This window comes from Myxocyprinus asiaticus, chromosome 1, assembly GCF_019703515.2.
Source record: "Myxocyprinus asiaticus isolate MX2 ecotype Aquarium Trade chromosome 1, UBuf_Myxa_2, whole genome shotgun sequence".
In the NCBI taxonomy this organism is placed as follows: Eukaryota; Metazoa; Chordata; class Actinopteri; order Cypriniformes; family Catostomidae; genus Myxocyprinus; species Myxocyprinus asiaticus.
The window spans coordinates 16,480,971-16,503,409 of NC_059344.1; the positions used below are offsets into that span (position 1 = coordinate 16,480,971).

General features: G+C 37.0%; 1 protein-coding gene across 2 annotated transcripts in view; it reads right to left on the reverse strand.

Moving 5' to 3' along the window:
- LOC127451669 (protein AF-9-like) overlaps nt 1-22,439 on the reverse strand; it is a 91,551-nt gene that overhangs the window by 40,194 nt on the left and 28,918 nt on the right. For both annotated transcript variants that reach the window (XM_051716642.1, XM_051716561.1), the window contains exons 3-6: nt 5,932-6,014; nt 5,588-5,731; nt 3,464-3,502; nt 999-1,127 (exon numbers count right to left, since the gene is read on the reverse strand). In XM_051716642.1, coding sequence (XP_051572602.1) covers nt 999-1,127; nt 3,464-3,502; nt 5,588-5,731; nt 5,932-6,014 — 395 coding nt within the window. The remainder of the gene's footprint in view (nt 1-998; nt 1,128-3,463; nt 3,503-5,587; nt 5,732-5,931; nt 6,015-22,439) is intronic.

Sequence of the window (22,439 nt, forward strand, 5' to 3'; positions counted from 1 at the left end):
ATTAAAATTTTTAAACAAATAAACTAATCCTTTGATAAACTACTACATTTTGATAATGCCCGAATGCTCAAAATATCTTGCAAAGAATAAAAGAATCCCAAATTCTGCATTTGTTCAATTAAAAAAAAAAAAAAAAACTTTTCCTGAGACCTTTATGCATGATAATCAATTAACTAAAAAAAAAAAAAAAAAAAAACTTAAACCATAACATCAAATTGAGGAAGGGGAAAAGGAGAACAAAGTGCAGATTGTCATTTTTGCTACAGCAACGGGTGTAGTAGTGCAGCGGAGGCTGGCTGCGAATGGCCCTTAATCTGTCAGTAATCCATCACACGAAACGACCTGTTTGGATTGCGAACCGTTTCCATGTGCACCATGGGCTCTTGTAACTTCACTGTAAAAGTTAGCATACAATACAAGCTGTTTAATGGCTAAGTGATATTGCACAGGAGACTAAAAAAAAATCTAAATTGAAGAAACGTGGCAGTGTACAGTCATGCGCGATTTGCTAGAGTAATGGCTAATGTGGTTTAATAGATGTGGGGATAAAAAGCACCAGCGTCTGAGGTTTCCAGCGAAAAACTCCAGGAAACTGCACTAACCTCCTTGTTTCTTGTAAAAAATTATATTTTTCCTCATTAAAAAAGGTATTTTAGACTAATTAAAGATAAACTGCCAGAAAACTGTAAACGTGTTATGTCTAGAAAAGAATCTCTTAGCACATGCAGAACCCTGTAGAATCGGGACACCCAGTTATCCAGTTCGCGTCATTGGAATGCAAGCATGTGCTTTCTCAGCAGCCAAGAAATACTTGACTTAAGCCAAAGTTTAACATCTCTAAAATCCTCAGTGTTAAATACCCTCAACATCTTTCAACTTGTCAAATATGCAGGATTAAGTAGGACTCCTTGAGGTACTGGGAAATGTTTTGCCCAGACAAATAAATTTTTTTTTTCTCCCCAGAATTCAAGCTCTTGAACTTGGAGATCCATACTCACCTTTGACCCTGGGAAGGACTTGCTCTTTTTCACATCAGAGAAGGTCAATGTTAATGAGCTGCTGGGTAATGTGGGCAGCTTGAGATGCTGACCGAACAGAGAAGTGGAGCCCTCCTGCATTACCATTACCTAACAGATGAAAGATGAAAAACACTGATGAACTGCAGATTTATTGCTTTGCATCTTTATTAACTGCAGGTTCATTCCAAGTCTTCTGATGTCAAAGTATAATGGTGTGAGGAAAAGACCAATATGGAATCATAATTCACTGAAAATCTTAACCTCCATCTTCATCTTGATCTCATGAAAATGACATGACTGTGGCAAAAATTTTTCAAAATGATATTATGATGGTTCCTTAAATGTTTCGCGGCAGTTCCAAATTGCTACTGTGCAATTACTATATAATGCAAATGTTAAAATGCATCGTCTTTCAAGTCATTCACAACAGTAAAATTGTTTGATGTCATAAGATAGCATTGTGTGAGGAACAGGGCAAAAAGTACTTGCTTATGAATGGACAATATGCAGTTTTACTCATGATTTGTGTGAAAGGGAAAAGTAATTGTTGTTGTAGAAAAAGAGGAAATCAGTCACTGTCCTTGGCTGGATAACTTCAGAAGCTTTAAGCCCAATAAATTTCAATAACAGGTCTGCTTGGATGCCTGGGAAGCTCAGCGAGTACTGACGCTGACTACCACCACTGGAGTCGCGAGTTCGAATCCAGGGAGTGCTGAGTGACTCCAGCCAGGTCTCCTAAGTAACCAAATTGGCCCGGTTGCTAGGGAGGGTAGAGTCACATGGGGTAACCTCCTCATGGTCGCGATTAGTGGTTCTCGCTCTCAATGGGGTGTGTGGTAAGTTGTGCGTGGATCGCGGAGAGTAGCATGAGCCTCCACATGTTGGGAGTCTCCGCGGTGTCATGCACAGCGAGCCACATGATAAGATGCGTGGATTGACTGTCTCACAAGTGCAGGCAACTGAGACTTGTCCTCCACCACCCGGATTGAGGTGAGTAACCGCACCACCACGAGGACCTACTAAGTAGTGGTAATTGGGCATTGCAAATTGGGAGAAAAATAATAGTAATAATAATATAAAAAAAATAACAGGTCTGCTTTTCAGTCAAACTCTGTCTGGTTTGAATCTTTATTAATGTATATCTAATAATCACACAGTAAATGTAAGTTCTATTTTTCACTGAATTACATTTTTTATTGTTTTTATAATCACAATTTTGCTATATTTATATCAATATTACACTTTGTAAATAAAGGAGTTTTCAATCACATATTTAATAAAAATATTTAAAAAAAATTTTCCAGTGGTTGGGGTGCCATGGGGGGGAAAACAAATCACCATAAAGGGGTGCTGCAGTTTAAAAAAGGGAACCACTGATTTAATTTGTGCATGCATTCAATTCAAAACATTGTTATGAGATGATGCTAGTGTAATGGTAGCTAGCTGGTACATGATAGCTGTGCAGTGTGTAAACCTCACTCTCCTGGCCTTAAGAGACACACAAGCGACCGAGGCTAGAGGCCATGGTTTTATAGCCTACTTGCTAGCGCGTCTGACTCCTGTGTCGGGGATCTCCGGTTCGAATCCCTCTCAGGGCGGGTCGAGTAGGACCGGTGACACTAGAATCAATTATGTTAGTCATTGACAACAAAGCTGCAGTGACGTGTTGAGGCAGCATATTTGAATGCACACAAACAAAAATGAGATTTGAGAGCTACGGTGGTGGGGAAGATTTTCAGAGAAAAACGACATAAGTTTCAGTTTGTTCCTTACACAAAGCTATAATATAGCATTCGAATACTGGGAATATATCGTATGTACTTTGTTAATTTGTACTTTTTTGTCCTTTTGGGAGCTTGACAGCCCCAGTAATCATTCTTTTTCATTGTATGGAAAAAGCAGCTTGGAAATTCTGCTGAACAGTGTTCCACTCACAAAAGAAAGTAATATGGGCTTGAAACGACATTGAGGGTGAGTACATGATGACAGTTTTCATTTTTGGGTGAACTATACCTTTAAAAGAAAGGAACATTTTTCAACAATAAAAATAAAGAAAATACTGACCCGCTTTATATTAGGTGTCTTTAACTACAATGTACTAAAGCATCCGATACAACGTACTTATTATATACATACGTGTTGTTGCATTGTGCTTCCATTTAAAGCACCTGCATTTCATTACATCTGTAGTTATACTGTTAACCTTTTCCCTAACCCTAACCTCTACCCCTACTCCTAAACATACCTGTACCTCAACCTCAGTAGCAGCAAACGTGAATCTTGTGAGAATTTTGCAGAACAGCATGAAGTTACACAACTAATATATTGTATTTCATGTATTTTAACATTAGTACATAGTAGTTAAAGACACCTAATACAAAGTGGGACCGAAAATACTGTTGAATTTCTGTTGAATAAACATTGCATATGGTGTTTGTCCTTACTTTAGAGTCCTCTGAATTTCTTTTGTGAGGATCACGTTGCTGTAAAAGAGGACAAGACAAATATCACAGTTCGAAAGTGGACCACCTTTAACCTTTTTTCCCCATACGCACACACACTCACACAGACACAAACATTATTAACACATATTTGGCAAGAGGCACTACAGTATGCTTTCTCTTAGCCTGATGTAATGACAGAAAGCCTTTCAACAGCCAAAACAATCAGGTAAATTGGAAAGGACCTTTCTCTGTTTCCACCTAGCTAAATTGATATTGCTCTTGCTAACGGTTCTTTCTTAATTAAAACAACATCATGCACCACTGGCCTCTTTGCTAATAAACTGTTTCGATTCCTGCCATGCCTCATCTGTAAGCCAAAGGAGATGGTTTCATACTCCCGGCCGTAAAACATTAGAATTACTGGAATGAGGAAAGAGAGGGTGAACTAAAGCTACAGAGATGACCCTCACAAGAAAAATAATTTCTTTGAATATGTCTTGAGGGGAAAAAAGTCCCAGTTCAAGATCAAACCTCACTTACACCCTTTTATGTGCTGGGGGAACTTCGAAATGCGTCCAAGATCAACGAAACATAAATACAAGCCAGTTGATTCATACAGAGTGAAGATTCCTTTGGCAACGAGCCAAAGACAACCCCAGTTTCCTGTAGTGATAGATGGTCAGGTTAAGACTAGCCCAATCAAATCCTGTAAGTTACTTATTGTCTTGGTTGATGGGAAGAGTAATTCCATTAGGATCGACTGCCTGATAATGACTTTCATCTCTAGAGGACTATTTGAGGACTAGCTCAGACAAGCAGCCTAAGGGGACTTCATTGCGTTTTTCACCTGCAAACGAAGGGCATGCATTTTAAACCCACACGAGGCCAACCAGTTACTTCTTTTGCACAATACCGTTGATATTTAAATGGTTCCAACACTGAGCAAATAGCCTACTCTGAAAACTAATGAGGCAAACTGTACGACAAAATAGTTGCAAAATACAAATGCATTCTCAACCACCTTCTCTTTGAGATCACAAAGCTGAAAAATCTGTACTTTTATCAGAAAGGTGCATTCAGCTCTGGAGCCTATAAATGGAGGCCACATGAAAGGGACAGTTCTCAAGTGACCCACCACAGCCAGCCGTTCATGTTCCCTGAGTTTTGCGACGCCCATCTCCAGCCCATGTTGATATTTTCAATCAATATTTTCAGTTACATTGATCATATTAATACTTTTTTGTGTTAAAAAACAAAACAAAAAACTATGTGAAAAGGCATAATGTACTGTGGCATTAATAAACACCATCTTGATTATTTCTACTTGACCAAATTTCCAAATTCAGAACAAACTAATAATATACACTCATGACCACTTTATTAGGAACACCTGTTCACCTACTTATTCATGCAATTTATCTAATCAGCCAATCGTGTGGTAGCAGTGCAATGTATAAAATCATGCAGATACAGGTCAGGAGCTTCAGTTAATGTTCACCTCAACCATCAGAAAAATGTGATCTCAGTGATTTGGAGCGTAGCATGATTATTGGTGCCAGATGGGCTGGTTTGAGTATTTCTGTAACTGTTGATCTCCTGGGATGCTCACACACTGTTGTCTCTAGAATTTACTCCGAATGGTGCCAAAAACAAAAAACATCCAGTGAGTGGCTGTTCTGCGGACAGAAACACCTTGTTGAGAGAGGTCAACAGAGAATGGCCATACTGGTTCGAGCTGACAGAATGGCTACGGTAACTCAGATAACCGCTCTGTACAATTGTGCGGAGCAGAATAGCATCTCAGAATGCACAACATGTTGAAACTTGAGGTGGATGGGCTAAAACAGCAGAAGACCATGTCGGGCACTTTATTCGGACCATAGTGTTCCTAATACAGTTCTCGTGAGTGTAAATTGCACAAATCTCAGAAGTCCTTCACAGATAAAGTGATATTGTGATAAAGATCAAAATATCTCACAGTTTTGAATCTCAATATACTAGAATCATATTATATTTTATCCATTTTTCAATATCATCATATTGAGTCCTACAGTATATTTATAGATATAATATCATGTTGCCAGGTCCTTGCTGATTCCCAGACCTAATTTGTAATGTACATACCCCTCCGGCCTTGAGCAGCTTCTTGCAGAACTCTTCAGTAGGGTTGTTGAATGTGAGCTTTTCACAACGCAGGTGATTGACAGGTGGATGGCCCTCCAAGTGTAGGAACAAATCGTAGTCAAAGCGCACCTTTTTTGGTTCTTCCTGGTGAAAAATGACAATTAATTTATCTACGCCATACAAATAGTCAAAATGTCAGGACGCATAGAATATACAGTTTGAATAGGTTTTATTTGATGCAACATATTAATTAAGTTTGTTTCTAAAGTTCATTCATTCATAATGCTTATTTTGTGCATCTAATTACAGGTTTCCACAAAAGACAGAAAGCCAAAACAAAGTACCTTGTTTTTGAAGTAAACTTCAATTGGCAAGATGAAGCCGGCGTATCCAGACTCTTCTACTTTATATGGTGGATCCTTACACACTGCAACAGAGGGAGAGAGAGAGAGAGAGAGTATTAATTGGGACTTTAGTTTAAAACTAAAAAAATTATAATTAACTTCCATAATAAGGCCTTCAAAAAAAAAAAAAAAAGAAAGAAAAAGAAAAAAAGAATTTACCAGATTCAAAACAACATAAGCTCCATCTATAGCAAGTGTCATATCAACCATCAGTTTAACAAGAATCTGACTTGCAGCTTATTGCATCAAATCAAAACAAAATAAATCTGTTCACAGTAATGCACATGCAATTAAAGTTTATTGGGGGGTAAAAAAAAATATGTGGAGGGAGAAGATAAAAACCATTTTTAAAGAAATAGCTCACTCAAACATTTAACTCTCATAATTATTTTTTTCTTCTGCAGAAAACAAACAAAGATTTTTTGGAAGAATATCTGAGCTGTGTAGGTCCATACAACACAAGTGAATGGTGATAAAAATTTTGAAGCCCCACAAAGCACATAAATGCAGCATAAATGTAATCAATTCCACTCCAGTGGTGAAATCCATATCTTCTGAAGCAATCCATATGGCTTTGATTGAGAACTGATGAAAATGTAATTCCTTTTTAACTATAAATCTTGACAGCAGTCCCCTTTGTGATCATGATTTAAATCTTGATTACACTTCCTAGCACCATCTAGCGCTCTGTGCATGCGTTAAGCACTAGGAAGTGTGATTGAGCTTGAGATCATGATCGTGCCTAGAGACTGCAATGGCAAGATATAGAGTGAAAAAGGAGTTATATTTTGGTTTGTCCTAACATAAAACAGATTAGATTCAAGACTTCAGAAGACATATACAGTATTAAACCACTGGAGTTGTATGGATTACTTTTATGCTGCCTTGATGTGCTTTTAAGAGCTTGAAAATTTTGGCCACCATTCAACTGCATTGTGAGGACCTACAGAGCTGAGATATTCTTCTAATAAATTATATTACTCTAATAAATCTTCAGCAGTGTTCAGCAGAAGAAAGAAAGTCATACACATCTGGGATGGTATGAGGGTGAGTAAATCAAGAGAGAATTTCCATTTTGGGGTGCAAACTCACAAGTAGGCAGTCAGCATTGTCATTATTTTGGCAACTTTATAAGCATCCAATTATTCATGTGTAACACATCATCTCCTGTTAGAACAAAGTTCATGAGAATGAGCGTCCAGAGACAGTCAGTTGGAAATGTTTACCCTGATAAATAAATGAATATTTAAATAAAGCAGCCAAAGCTGGTGTGCTAGTCTTAGCTGGTTTAAGCTGGCCTTTCCAGCCTGGTTTAGCAGGTGCTCAGCTGAAAAGTGCTCAAAACCCCTCTTAAATCAACTGACCAGCTAAAAGTTATTTTTTAGCCATTTCCATACATCAGGTAATGTGTACAGTATGCACAATGCCATATACAGTACATGTATTCTATATATATATATATATATATATATATATATAAAAAGGGGGGAATGATTCTTGTTAAACTAATAAATAAACTTATGTTTATTTATTTTGTATGAAATGATAAAAAACTTTTGTGAATGCGATGAGATAAACCTGTATGTGAAAATCATCAAGTTGCCCCAAGTGCATAGTAAGTGTTGCTTAGTTATTGTATCATTTGTTGGTACAATATGGTGAAAATGGTGAAATAAAATCCTCAAATCCACTATGATTCAGGGAGGCATTCTAAAGAGGTGCATAGGCCCTCATGGGAACTTATTAGCATTTAGACTTGCAGCTTAAATGACCTGGATATCAATGTGTGCCGCATCTTTCCTGATTACCTGTATTATTTACGTCTTCATGGACAAGTCCTTTGAGCAGCATAAAAGCTTACAACTTGTTTCTCGTCATTTTCATTTATGACCTTCATCAAGAGACTATACTTTGAAAAAATAATCAACTGCTCCCTACAAATATACAGTACATCTCATGCTCCATAAAGCACACAAATTAATCTTTCAAAACATTAAAAATCCACATTGAGCATATAATTTGCTCTGACTTTGTTTTACAGTAGTGCTTTCATAATTCAAATTTTTTTATTCTTTCTCTACCTCCACCTCTTTCTCTCTCTCTCATACAAAGATTAAGACATTTCAGGATAAACACCAAGTAGTTTAGGTCAGGTGACACCCCATGGGAACACTTGTTTGTCTTGCTCTTCAAATCCCTAAAGAGCCTCTTAACAGCATCCCCAATTAGTCAACATGTACTGTTGTGCATTTATGGATACACGGACACCTACAGATAACTAGAAATAAAACAAAAAACATTTCTGCATTGTGTTTTAAATGTATTAAAATCCACACAATATTAATTGACTACACATAAAATGTCAAAAAACACCATCATTTAAATACTTGCCTCACTAATTTGACCTTAGAGAGTCAGTTTGTTTAAGAGTTACTCTTTTGTTTGCCGATTAAAAACGCAAGAAGACTGTATTAAATATCCTCTAAGCCTTTTTAATGATCAGCATCTGTGAAGCATGGGACTCAAACAGCCAGTGAAATAAGCAAGACCCTCTTGTTATTTTCTTGACATCGCTCTCGATGGCAATACCTCAACAACAGTTGGCATACTCAGGTTACATAGCAACCAAGCCCCTTCCCCCTCAGGCTATGTGACGACTCTAATGGCTGGACGATGACTGACCTTGATCCTAAGTTCACCGGATCCCAAAACAACATCCGCTGCACAAATATTAATGAGATTGATTGTGGTGCCAGGTCACGTTTAGTTATCGCCTCTTGAAAGGGTCTAAGTAGTGCATTCATGCAGTCCTATGAAGCCATGTGGCAGTGAGATGATAAAGAAAACTATGAATGTAGAGGATGCTTTAGGGTTAATTCACCCAGAAATGACAATTCAGGCATCATTTACTCAGTCTTATGTCTTTTCAAACCTGTATTACTTTCTTTCTTCTGTTGAACACAAAAGGAAAAATGCTGAAGAATTGTACTGGTCGTTTTTATCCATGCAACTACAATGAATGGGGACTAGAGGCTTTCATGGTTCAGAAAAAGGACACAAATGCACTATAAAAGTGACAGAAAAGTTGTCCATTCCACTGGTGCAATATATTCTAAGTCTTCTAAAGTTATTCTTTGACTTTGTATAATGACTGTATTCTAACGGTCCAGAAAGCTTTTAACCACTGCAACTGTATTGAGTCAGGGAGCTAAGTTCGAAAACTGAATATGTCCAATTCATGAATGAATGACTCAGACTGGTTTTGTGAACAGAGTGAACAAATTCATTGAAACGTTCCAACTCAAAAGAATGATTCGTTCATGAATCAAACTTTACTACTATACATACAAGTCTTCCGAAGCCATTCTATGCAATATAGCATATGCAAAATCATTTGGAATACTTTTATGATGCTTTTATGGTGCTTTTGCGTCATTTTTGAAGCTTGAAAGCTCCAGTCCTCATTCTTTGTCTTTTCAAGGAAAAACAACCAGTACATTCTTCAATATTTCTTCTTTTCAGGTTGTTTGGAACAACATGATGCTGAGTAAATGATGAAAATAATTATTTTTTGGGTGAACTATCCCTTAAAGAGTATTATGGGACATTCTGCTTATGTACTCAACAGCTTTCTCCGATTGGGATTTGCAGTTTAAAAAGGAGACCCACATGAGGTTTCTTAGAAATTCAAAACACAACATGCATCACTCTTCAAAGACAGAAGGTTGTTTTTTTTTGTTGTTTTTTTTGCAGCAGAGTCACATTGGCATAGTGCACTATTACACTAACAGACTATCACACTTATTTTCGACATTCAGCAAGTAACTTTTTAATTCCAATGGACAAGTGTATCCAACCTGGTCTCTTGAAATTTACGTGAGCATTGCAACGTTTTGCAAAACTGAAATTACATGCTTCATTACACGTTTGGCTGCAGTTTTAAAGTGAAATGTCCAGCGGGGGGTGCCAAAACCGAGGGAAATGAGGATGTAATCTAACGTGGTTTTTAATGTGAATTTTAGATGGAGGTTGTAATAAGTCAAATGTACCTCTGTAACCTAAAACTCTACCCTAAACCTAACCAAAATCTGTGTTACAGTGAGGAACTTACAATGGAAGTGAATTTTTGGAGGGTTTAAAAGGCAGAAATGTGAAGCTTTTGATTTTATAAAAGCACTTACATAAATTCTTCTGTTAAAACTCATGTATTATTTGAGATGTAAAGTTGTTTTAAACATCATTTTGTCATTTTTAGGGTTTTAGGGTTTGTTGACATTACATCGTCATGGCAGCGAAGTTTAAAAATTGGCTATAACTTTACACAGAAAAGGTTAGAAAGCGATTTTATCACACTAAAATCATGTTTACATGAATATTGTTTATGTCTTGTGGCTATACTTTTGAAACAATGTGTATTTTTACGTTCAAAATTTGTCACATTCACTTCCATTATAAGTGCCTCACAGTAACCCAAATTTTTGCTTTTTTTCAAGAAAAGGAGGAGCAAGTCAAAATTAATTTTTGTGGTAATCAATATTATGCCACAAATACTGTCGGTTGAGCTTAAGTTGTATAAAACCCGGAATATTCCTTGAAGGCATGGTTTTCTTTAAAGCAGCTTTGAAACCATATTGTGTTGTGTAAAATGCTATACAAATTATTTGATTTTGAAGTTGGTAGCTCGAAATACTCTAAAAACATCCAAGACTCGGATACACTGTTCTGTTCTTTAACAGGTCTGTAAATCTGAACAAAACAAAACTAAGATAGACTTTAAAGTTCTCATGGAAACCTCTTAGCAGGCACACTTAACCTCAGGAAACCTCCTGAGCTATACTGCAAGACACTGATGGGGGTAATGAAAATAACTGAGACTCAAGTTGTATTGGATCCACCTTAACTGAGGTGAAAAAATCTTGAACTTGGAATCCGTCTGGATTTTATCTTAGCTCTAGATCTATTGCTTAAGTTGAAAAGGTCGTTTTACATGTGGGGGGCAGGGGGTGGGTGGGTTAGACGCACTGCACGAGTGAAGAGCACAATACACTCATTGACCTACAACAGGAACATGGCCAACAGCTACAGAAGAACCAGAACTGAGAATGAACTCCACACTTTTATTGGAAAAGGCCAAGACGAGTTTTTCCTCCCCCATTTGCACACATATTCTCGCAGCATGCCAATTATGAAACAATGCCAGTCAGAATACATTTGCCCTTTCTCAGAGACTGGGTCATAACAAGGGAAGGCCTGAAGACACTGAGCCAAATTGTAAAATAAAAAAGTAAGGAAAGTTCCAACTGATGGAAAGAAGAAGAAGAAGAAAAAAAAAAAACAACAATCCAAGCTTGCCCACTTCATAGTTAAATCACTGCATAGCTTGACAGCCTAATACATTTAACATGTTTAACCTTACTTGCAGAAGCATTATTTGCAATTAAACATTATTGATTTGTATTATATTTCTCTAAAATATCCATCTACGGTAGCACTCGAGGCACGTGGGAAGAGAATTCCACTCTATAGCAAGTCTCAGATTACGATCTTATATATGACCTATATGTCAGCAGTACCCGGAGTATAAACAATCCCTCTGTACAGCAGACCACCTGCACGCGGTTCAACCGAGGCCAAAAGTATGGTACTCAGGGCATAAATCTTCTGTCATGCTGATAAAATATGAAAATAAACCAGAAATGTTTAACAGGGATTTACTGCTGAAAACCAAATCAGAGCAGTCAGGCACAACATTTGTGCAAATTGCATATTCTAATTTCTAATTTACATAATTACCTATATTAAGGCATATAGATAGAATTTTAAGGCATCAAAGGTGGATCCCTGATGCAAAAGTCTGTTTTAAACAGTAGGAAGCTCATTTTTGCTGCCTTCTATGATATCGAAGTTTAAACGGCAGCATCGCAGAAACAATTTTTATTAAAAATATATATAAAAATAAAAAATATATATATCTCAGCTCTGTAGGTCCAGTCAATGCAAGTGGATGGTGATCAGATATTTGTAGCTTCAAAAATCGCATAAAGGAAACATAAAATAATCCATAAGACTCCAGTGTTTTAATCTATATCTTCAGAAGCGATATAATAGGTGTGGGTGAGAAACAGAACAATATTTAAGCCCTTTTTAACTCTAGTCTTAATCTCCACTTTAACTTTCACTTTCAAAAGTGAAAGTGAAACTAAACAGGCACCACATGTGACAGTCAGATGTAAAAGTGAAAGTGGAGATTTAGAGTAAAATTTTTTATTTTTTTCTCACCCTTCTGAAGATATGGATTTAACCATTGGAGTCTTATGGATTACTTCTATATTTCCTTTATGTGATTTTTGGAGCTACAAAGTTCTGATCACCATTCACTTGCACTGTATGGATCTACCGAGCTGAGATATTCTTCTAAAAATCTTTGTTTGTGTTCAGCAGAAGAAATAAAGTCATGCACATCTGGGATGGCACAAGGGTGAGTAAATTATAAGAGAATTTTCATTTTTGGGTGAACTATTCCTTTAATACTAAGTAGATGGGACACACAAATATTGGGTGCAATATAAAACACTTCCATGCATTTTTGTGCTTGGAGTATTGCTTTGTTAGCTTAGCAACATGTGCTAAAGCCAAACTTTATTGGAATCCTTAGTTAATGTCGACTCTCTCACTCTCTGCACTTTGCGAGAGGACTGCTATTTTTGTGGCATTTGACTGTTAACAGAGTTGCTGCCAATGTGGAGTGTTTAAAATCAATCACTTATGGGGTTATATTTTGATTAGGATGCTGCTTTAAAAGGTAGCTTCAATGCAGACAGTAGGTAGCGAGGCTGTTAGCCATAGTGTCACACAGCAATGTAAATACATTTTTAAAATATTCTGCTATATCTGCATTAACAAAGCACAATTAAGATATTGCATTCCTGAAAAGCACATTTTTTGCATGTCAAAACTGATAGCCATTTGTATCAAACAAGTAAACCAGCTGGACATATTTTAAGTTTTTAATACGTTTGCCCACTTCTTTCAGATAATAACCTGTTTATGCCACTGGGTCACCGTGCTTCATAGATCGCTAAACCATTGAAGCAGCAAGTCATGGCTATTCAAGCATTCAGGGCAAATCAAGCCAGTGGGTTAAGTACAGAGGACATGGCATTGAGGTGTAAAAACTGTTTTAGGAGGTTATTCCAAAATTCATCAAATTGTCCAACAAGAAGGACCAGAACCATCGAGGTGGTCACTATCTCATTAAAGAAAAGTTGGTAGCTTGCAATTTTAGCGTGCTTGGTGTGACTCAAGAAACATTAAACCCTCCCATTCATATTCATTTGAGTGCTGGCGGACCTAGAATAACAAATCATATGTGAAGTGAAATAGCTTGGTGCATAATTGGTCCCAGACTCAAGCACCAGATTGACAGCAGGCAAACACTGTTAGACCCTACCTCAACTCTTATAAATAATGGTGACCTACACTGATTGCCAGTGCTTGTACGGAAAACCTTGCCTCATTCATATTACAGGAAACCACTAATATCACCGTGAACATTTTAGCATAGATGAATTTTCCAACTAAATATGTTAGATTTTAGCAGGTGTCAAGAGAAAACTGAGCAGAAAAGGTTTTTGACGCTGTACTGGTGGCTTAAATGGATGATTTTTAAACCATATTGAAAGGCCTTGGAAATGATTGATGCCTTGAGAATTTGTACAATGAAGCAAATACTATGGCTTTAAATGTTACAACAGAGCACTTTCGCGGACAAATCTTAGCAGTTCAATACAGGGCTCCCCTAAGATAGTTGCAATACAGTTGCTCAACCATAAAGTGTGCTCTTTATCAGCATTAAAAAAAAAAAAAAGGGTCTAATCCTCTGGTCTGGATGAAAGAAGCAAAGATGGAGTTTCTTGTCTTCCCAGTCTGCCCAGCAATTCAGCACAACATCGCTATTCAGCTATGCTCTTCAACAGTAACGCAATCAGGACAAAAAGCAACTTGGTGGTACGAGTTTAACAACCAGCTCCACTTCTCAGAACACATCATGAAAACTGCCAGGTCATGCTGACTTGTGTTGTACAACATCAATAAGATCAGATGTTTCCTATCTGACCATGCTGTATGATTCCTTGTCCAAGCTTTTGGCATCTTTAGACTGTACTACCGCAATGCTTTTCTAGCCAGCATTCCTGCATGCTTTATTCCTCATTTTAAAAAAAAAAAAAAAAAAAAAAAAAAAAGGTTAGACATAGCTTTAAAAATGTAAATAATAAACATGTTAGCTACGCAAGCTAGATTTTACATGTTATTGTGTTTTTAAATACATGTCATTCATACTACAGCGCAAGTTGCTGACTTTTCATTAAGCAAATGCAGGATTCTTGAGCATTTTGAGTGCTTCACTACTGGACATTTCATTGTCCGCTAAAATATTGGATGCTTAATTTTCAACCAAAATACGGCATATTCCGGCTAATATAGGATTAGTTTGTTTTTAGGATGCTGTGTCAAGTTAAACATAGCTTGAAGCTTCCTTCCTAGCCTCATAGAATGAACGTAACTACATTTTTGGAAATTGACTTTTATGTGCCGCATTCCAAGTTCACCGCAATTTCCTATCCCACACTCGAACGCCTCTGCTGAATTTTACTCCTCGTTCACCCGTTCTCTTCCCGCAATGATTTTCTTCCGACTGCCCCCGTTTCCGCAATCCTGCATTAGTTTTCCACATTGGGCAAAAGCCACACAAATAGACAACAAGTGTACACAAAGAATGTTTTATTTTCTGTTATTGCTATTATTGGGTGATGCGTGACATGATGCCCATCTGACTTGCCTGAGATTTCTTAACACTAAATTGACCATTTTGTAGTCAGAGTTTCACATCCTTTGATGACACAGTTTGTCCATGCTTTGCTCTGTCATTCTTCTCAAAGCACTGTTGACTACCTGTTTATTGCTATCAAAAATAAATTTGTTGTAAAATTAAATAATAATTATTGTTTTTGTTTTTTTTGTTTTTTGCATTCATTAATTAATAATAATAAAAAAAAAGATAACCACATCAGATTTTTCAGGCTATTCTCTGACCGCACATTCCCATCCACAACTCATGGACATACTGTCCGCTAATGCTTTCAACTCCAAACACAGCAAAAAATCGAATCGGGTCCCGCAGGTACTGCAGGAGTTCCATGGGAATGCAGACCTCTAACTTAAGGTTGTTTGTTTTGTTTACATTTCATTTGCATTTATGACACTATCGGTTAGGTTTAGACATTGAATAAGGGTGGAAACCTCGAAAAACACGTCTTGAGACCCCTGCATTCGGAGTGTTGCCCGTCCAGTTGTTTTTGAAAGCAAGAAGTTGTCTTCAACTTTGTGCTATCTGCTGTCGGTAAGTGTGATTTGTTGTCTGTACAGCTGCGCGTTGCCTGTTCATCTGCCCCCTGGTCTTGCAAAACATGAAGGTGGTACATCAAGCTAGCTCGAATTTTCCTCTGATGTTAGAAAAATTCCTTATTACGTTATGGGGGCATGAATAATTGCATATTTTTTTTTAACAACTTAATTTTTTAAATCTAATTAAATCACACTGAATTAACGTGTTTAATCGACTGCCCTAATTGTATTCTATGTGTAGAATCAAAATTTAAATTATTGGAGCTTTTCAGCAACAGGTCCACCATTAACAGAAAAGGTAAGGCATGCAAAGAGAAGGTAACACAGCAGTGTTTGCCATATGGAACTACTGTTTATACACAAAGGTGTAAATTGACACCTAGTCCATGGCAACTGGGGCTGAGAATTGCCACAGACCTCCTGATTCTATATCACAACAATATTTAGTTGCCGATTCAATATGTAATGCAATTTTTTAAATACTTTGATGGTATAATATATTTAGCTGTGTTAGAAATTAATGTTTATTGAAGAACAGTTGTGTCTTTTGACAGTTGTTTTACTCTGTAATACAGAATTTGCAGGTAAAATGAAGGGATGTACAAAACTCCCAATTTTCATAATCGACTAGTCTGTGTGTTGTCATATTAGTCAACTTGTCAATGTTAAGTAAGGCCGACTGACCTACTGACCAACCTACATGCATACCTATCATTGAATATAAACAGTTGAAGTCAGAAATTTACATACACTTAGGTTGAAGTCATTACAACTCATTTTTTAACCACTCCACAGATTTCATATTAGCAAACTATAGTTTTGGCAAGTCGCTTAGGACATCTACTTTGTGCATGACAAGCAATTTTTCCAACAATTGTTTACAGACAGATTGTTTCACTTTTAATTGATTATATCACAATTCCAGTGGGTCAGAAGTTTACATACACTAAGTTAACTGTGCCTTTAAGCAGCTTGGAAAATTCCATAAAATGATGTCAAGCCTTCAGACAATTAGCCAATAAACTTCTGATAAGAGGTGTACTGAACTGGAGGTGTACCTGTGGATGTATTTTAAGGTCTACCTTCAAACTCAGTGCCTCTTTGCTTGACATCATGGGAAAATCAAAAGAAATCAGCCAAGACCTCAGATAAAAAATTGTGAGCTGCCACAAGTCTGGTTCATCCTTGGGAGCAATTTCCAAACACCTAAAGGCATCACATTCATCTATACAAACAATAGTACGCAAGTATATACACCATAGGACCATGCAGCCATCATACCACTCAGGATGGAGATGCATTCTGTCTCCTAGAGATGAATGTAGTTTGGTGCAAAAAGTGCAAATCAATACCAGAACAACAGAAAAGGACCTTGTGATGATGCTGGAGGAAACAGGTGGACATGTATCTATATCCACAGTAAAACGAGTCCTATATCGACATAACTTGAAGCAAGTAAGAAGCCAATGCTCCAAAACTGCCATAAAAAAGCCAGACTACAGTTTGCAGGTGCACATGGGGACAAAGATCTTAATTTTGAAGAAATGTCCTCTGGTCTAATCAGGGCTCCAGACTAAACAAAATGACTTAGAAGCCATTGGCTCCTAAACTGAAACATTAAGGAGCCAAATAGCTGTTTTTAGTAGCCAAATCACAGATTTTCTCGATTTAGATGGCTGTTCATAAACAAGATAGAAAACTGAAGAAAAGGAAGTAAGCTGATAACCCATTCATCGGTTTAATAAACAGTATATATATATAATTGAGAAGATAATTTGCATTCCTTTTTGTCTCATAAATGTTCACACCCCTTTCAAAATTTAAACAAATATAAGAGGTAAAAGATTTTTTTTAATTTAGTACTGCTCTTCAGAATCTACATTACAGATATTTACATAAAGTATAATAATAATAATAATAATAATAATAATATGTTTAATAATAATAATAATATGTTTAATTTATATGGCGCCTTTCCAGAGTGCAAGGACACTTTACAATAGTAACACAATAATACATAAACAATGAACAGTCACAAAAACACAGTCCAGATAGTACAGTCATTGAAAGTGAATACATAACACATTAAGACAAATAACAATGAGAAATTAAACTCAGAGATAGAAGAGATGCTGCGAAGAGTTAGAGGGAGTGAATTCCATATATTGGGTGCTACTACACTGAATGACCTGCCACCCATAGTAGAGAGGTGAGATCTAGGGACAGAAAGGAGTCCGGACCCAGAAGACCTAAGCAAGCTATTATCGGGCTGTAGTGGAGAAGCAATTCACTAAGATAGCGAGGTTCCAGACCATGAAGTGATTTAAAATGTAAGCAGCATTTGATGCAAAACTAAACTGGTAACAAGTGAAGTTCAAACAGGAATGGAGTAATATGAGCTGAGTGCTTGGTATGTGTAAGAATTCTAGCAGCAGAATTTTGAATATATTGCAACCTAGCAATAGAGTTAGCAGGTAAACCAATGAAGTGAGCATTGCAATAGTCAAGACCTGAGGATATAATGCATGAACCAGTGTTTCGGCATCTTTGAGACTGATAAAGGGATGAAGGTGAGCAATTGTCAAGGTGAAAGAAGGCAATTTTAGATACAGATTTAATATGAGCTTCAAAATTGAGGGAGGGATCAAAGATAATGCCTACATTTTTTACAGTACTGGATGGTTTAATGAAAGTGCCATCAATATCACAACTAAAGTCAAAGAATTTTTTTCATAAGTGTTGGTGTTCCAGTAATAACGATCTCCGTTTTATCCATGTTCAATTTTAGGAAGTTGGAGTCTGGCCATTTTTTAAATTTAATTTACACATGCTGATAGTGGACCGGTCTGGAGAGTGGGAGCAGATCTACAAGATGTACATATTTGAATGTCATAAATTATAGTATGCATATAGTAGTGTGTTGTCTTCTTGAGCATCAATGAATGTTTGCACCTTATGTAATATTTGTGTACAAGTCTCTCAATTGTCATAAGTGTCAAAAGCTTGATTATATACACTACCGTTCAAAAGTTTGGGGTCACTTGCATGAAATGTTTCTCATGATCTTAAAAATCTTTTGATCTGAAGGCATATGCATAAATGATTGAAATTAGTTTTGTAGACAAAAATATAATTGTGCCACCATATTAACTGATTTAATTACAAAACCAAAATGTTATTTAAAAAAAATAAAGTTTTTGAAATGGATGACTTGGACCGAATAATAAAGAAAAGCAGCCAATAAGTGCCCAACATAGATGGGAACTCCTTCAATACTGTTTAAAAAGCATCCCAGGGTGATACCTCAAGAAGTTGGTTGAGAAAATGTCAAGAGTACATGTCTGCAAATTCTAGGCAAAGAGTGACTACTTTGAAGATGCTAAAATATAACACAGTTTTGATTTATTTTGGATTTTTTTAGTCACAACATAATTCCCATAGTTCCATTTATGTTATTCCATAGTTTTGATGACTTTACTATTATTCTAAATGTGAAAAAAAAATAAAAAATAATTAAAAAAATATAAAATAAAAAATAAAATAAAGAATGAGTAAGTGACCCTAAACTTTTGAACGGTAGTGTGTGTGTGTGTGTATATACATATATATATATATATATATATATATATATATATATATATATATATATATATATATATATATATATATATATATATATACACACACTACCGGTCAAAAGTTTTGAAACACTTGACTGAAATATTTCTCATGATCTTAAAAATCTTTTGATCTGAAGGCATATGCTTAAATGTTTCAAATTTGAAATGTTGGAAAAATCTACTTTGAAGATGCTAAAATACAGTATAACACAGTTTTGATTTATTTTGGATTTTGTTTAGTTACAACATAATTCCCATTGTTCCATTTGTTCTTCCATAGTTTTAATGACTTTAATATTATTTTAAAATGTGAAAAAAAAATAAAATAATAATAATAATAATAATAATAATATATATATATATATATATATATATATATATATATATATATATATATATATATATATATATATAATAAAGAATGAATTATATTATATAATAAAATAATTTATTTTATATATATATAAATAATAAAGTGTTTCAAAATTTTGACCAGTAGTGTGTGTGTATATTTTATATATATATATATATAATTTCAATTGTTTATAAAATAATGCCTTTTTGTCTTTCTTTACTGTTACTGGATGGCCCAGACACAGAGACTACAAAAGTGCAAATTGAATGAAATCCCAGATGCACTTTATTGTGCTACTCCAATCCCAATCAATAATTACCAGAAAAAAAGTGGTACCCAATACGGGACTTTTAATTATAAAGAAGCCCGAAATACACATAGGACTCTTATTTTGAAATGTCTGTGCTCCTAGTTGTGAACACACTGATAGCTGATTCACTGAGAAAGTGAATCCGATTCAAATTGCTAACCTGAGCTCCTGAGTTCAAACCATCAGTTCTTTTCGGGTGATTCATGAAAAAGATCTGGTTCAAAATAGTCATTTGTTCACGACTCCCTCATGCTGGGTTTGTTGTTGCATACGGTGCAGCAAGCTCGTCAGGAACAAAATGGGTGAAAAGACACAATGGTGGTGCGTGTTCTAATGATGTATTCAATAACTCACAAGATTATATCTGACGAAACTGCATATTAACGCACACAACCCGAGTGTCGCCAGTGGCGACTAGATTATAAATGATTGTCGCAATCAATTATTTTTGGTCTCATTTGCGACCATTTTAGTCGCAGCCTGGAGCCCTGCTAATGAAACAAAAATTTTACCGTTTGGCCAAAATGACCATTGTTATATTTGGAGGAAAAAGGGTGAGGCTTGCATGCCGAAGAACACCATCCCAACTGTGAAGCACGGGGGTGGCAGCATCATGTTGTGGGGGTGTTTTGCTGCAGGAGGGACTGGTGCACTTCACAAAATAGATGGCATCATCAGCCAGGAAGTTAAAGCTCGGTTGCAAATGGGTCTTCCAAATGGACAATGACCCCAAGCACACCTCCAAAGTTGTGGCAAAATGGCTTAAGGACAACAAAGTCAAGGTATTGGAGTGGCCATTACAAAGCCCTGACCTCAGTCTGATTTGAAAATTTGTAGGCAGAACTGAAAAAGCATGTGCGAGCAAGGAGGCTTACAATCCTGACTCAGTTACACCAGTTCTGTCTGGAGGAATGGGTCAAAATTCCAGCAACTTCTTGTGAGAAGCTTGTGGAAGACTACCCAAAACATTTGACCCAAGTTAAACAATTTAAAGGCAATATTACCAAATACTAACAAAGTGTATGTAAACTTCTGACCCACTGGGAATTTGATGAAAGAAATAAAAGCTGAAATAAATAATTCTCTCTATTATTATTCTGACATTTCACATTCTTAAAATAGTGATCCTAACTGACCTAAGACGGGGAATGTTTTCTACGATTTAATGTCAATTGTGAAAAACTGAGTTTAAATGTATTTGGCTAAGGTGTATGTAAACTTCTGACTTCAACTGTATATATCGGAGTATATTATGCTAAAAATGTGTTTGTATTTTTTCCACTCTTATTGGCAATCTCTATAGCCTACACAGACTCAGGTTCTCAGATCATTTTGGTCATAGGGTGCACCCCATCCTTCATTTTCACGGGACATACTTAAATGCATTTCAAGTTTGCCTGAGAATAAAAGACTATAGCACTTAGTCTTTATCAGCAAAAATGAGACATTCAGCATCAAGAAAGCTTTCTTCCGACCCCCATCATCCAAAACCACCATGTTAACATCTGCTTCTCAAGTCCCCTGCCCCCATGGAGCAACACTTCAGCCTGCCATTCCCCAGCTGTGCTTTCTCAAACCCTCAATTCAGAACAGGGGGAAAACTGACCCTGGGTCTTTGCTCACTTCAAGGCATGTTTTCAAATCCATTGCAGCAGTGCCAAGGCACCATGAGTCAGGGAAAATGTCCAGCTTTGGGGCTTCAGTAGAAATTCCCTAGATGCTAACTTGAAACAACGAACAATGACCCTCTCCTTAGCACTTTTCAACAAGCGGTCCACTCTGTTGGATTCCAACGAGCTGTGTCCTACTCGGTCACGCGAGTTCTGGTATACAGGGAAGAGGAGCTCTGTTTGCAATTACAGCTGCTTGAGGTCCTCACTCAAGTGTTAAGCTTTGACACTAGTGCCATTTGTCCTTAGTTTTACATGCGGGTCTGTTCAACACATCGCAGGGTTGAGTTTTTAAAATCAAATTTAAGACCTTTTAAGACCTTTTTCAAGACCTGAACAAATAAAATTATTATCATATTCTCATACCAAAACAAACCAAAAAGATTTTATTTGTAGCACGGAAATTTTAACTTTAAAGGCTGAAATACACCGGGGACTATATGTTATTTATTTGTAATGCCCAATTCCCAATGCACTTTTAAGTCCTCATGGTCGCGTAGTGATTCGCCTCAATTCGGGTGGCAGAGGATGAATCCCAGTTGCCACCGTGTCTGAGTCCGTCAACCCATGCATTTTATCACGTGGCTTGTTGAGCGTGTTGCCACGGAGACATAGCGTGTGTGGAGGCTTCACGCCATCCACCGCAGCATCCACGCTTAACTCATCACACGCCCCACCGAGAACGAACCACATTATAGCGACCACGAGGAGGTTACTCCATATGACTCTACCCTCCCTAGCAACCAGGCCAATTTGGTTGCTTAGGAGACCTGGCTGGAGTCACTCAGCACACCCTGGGATTTGAACTAGCGAACTCCAGGGGTGGTAGTCAGCGTCTTTTACCACTGAGCTACCCAGGCCCCGGGGACTCTTATTTTTAAATGTTTGCACTTCACCGCTTATAGCTGCTCATTCAAACTGAATCTACAGTGGCTCAGCGGTTAAGGCTCTGGGTTACTGATCAGAAGGTCGGGGGTTCAAGCCCCAGCACTGCCAAGATGCCACTGTTGGGCCCTTGAGCAAGGCCCTTGACCCTATCTGCTCCAGGGGCGCTGTATCATGGCTGACCCTGCACTCTGACCCCAGCC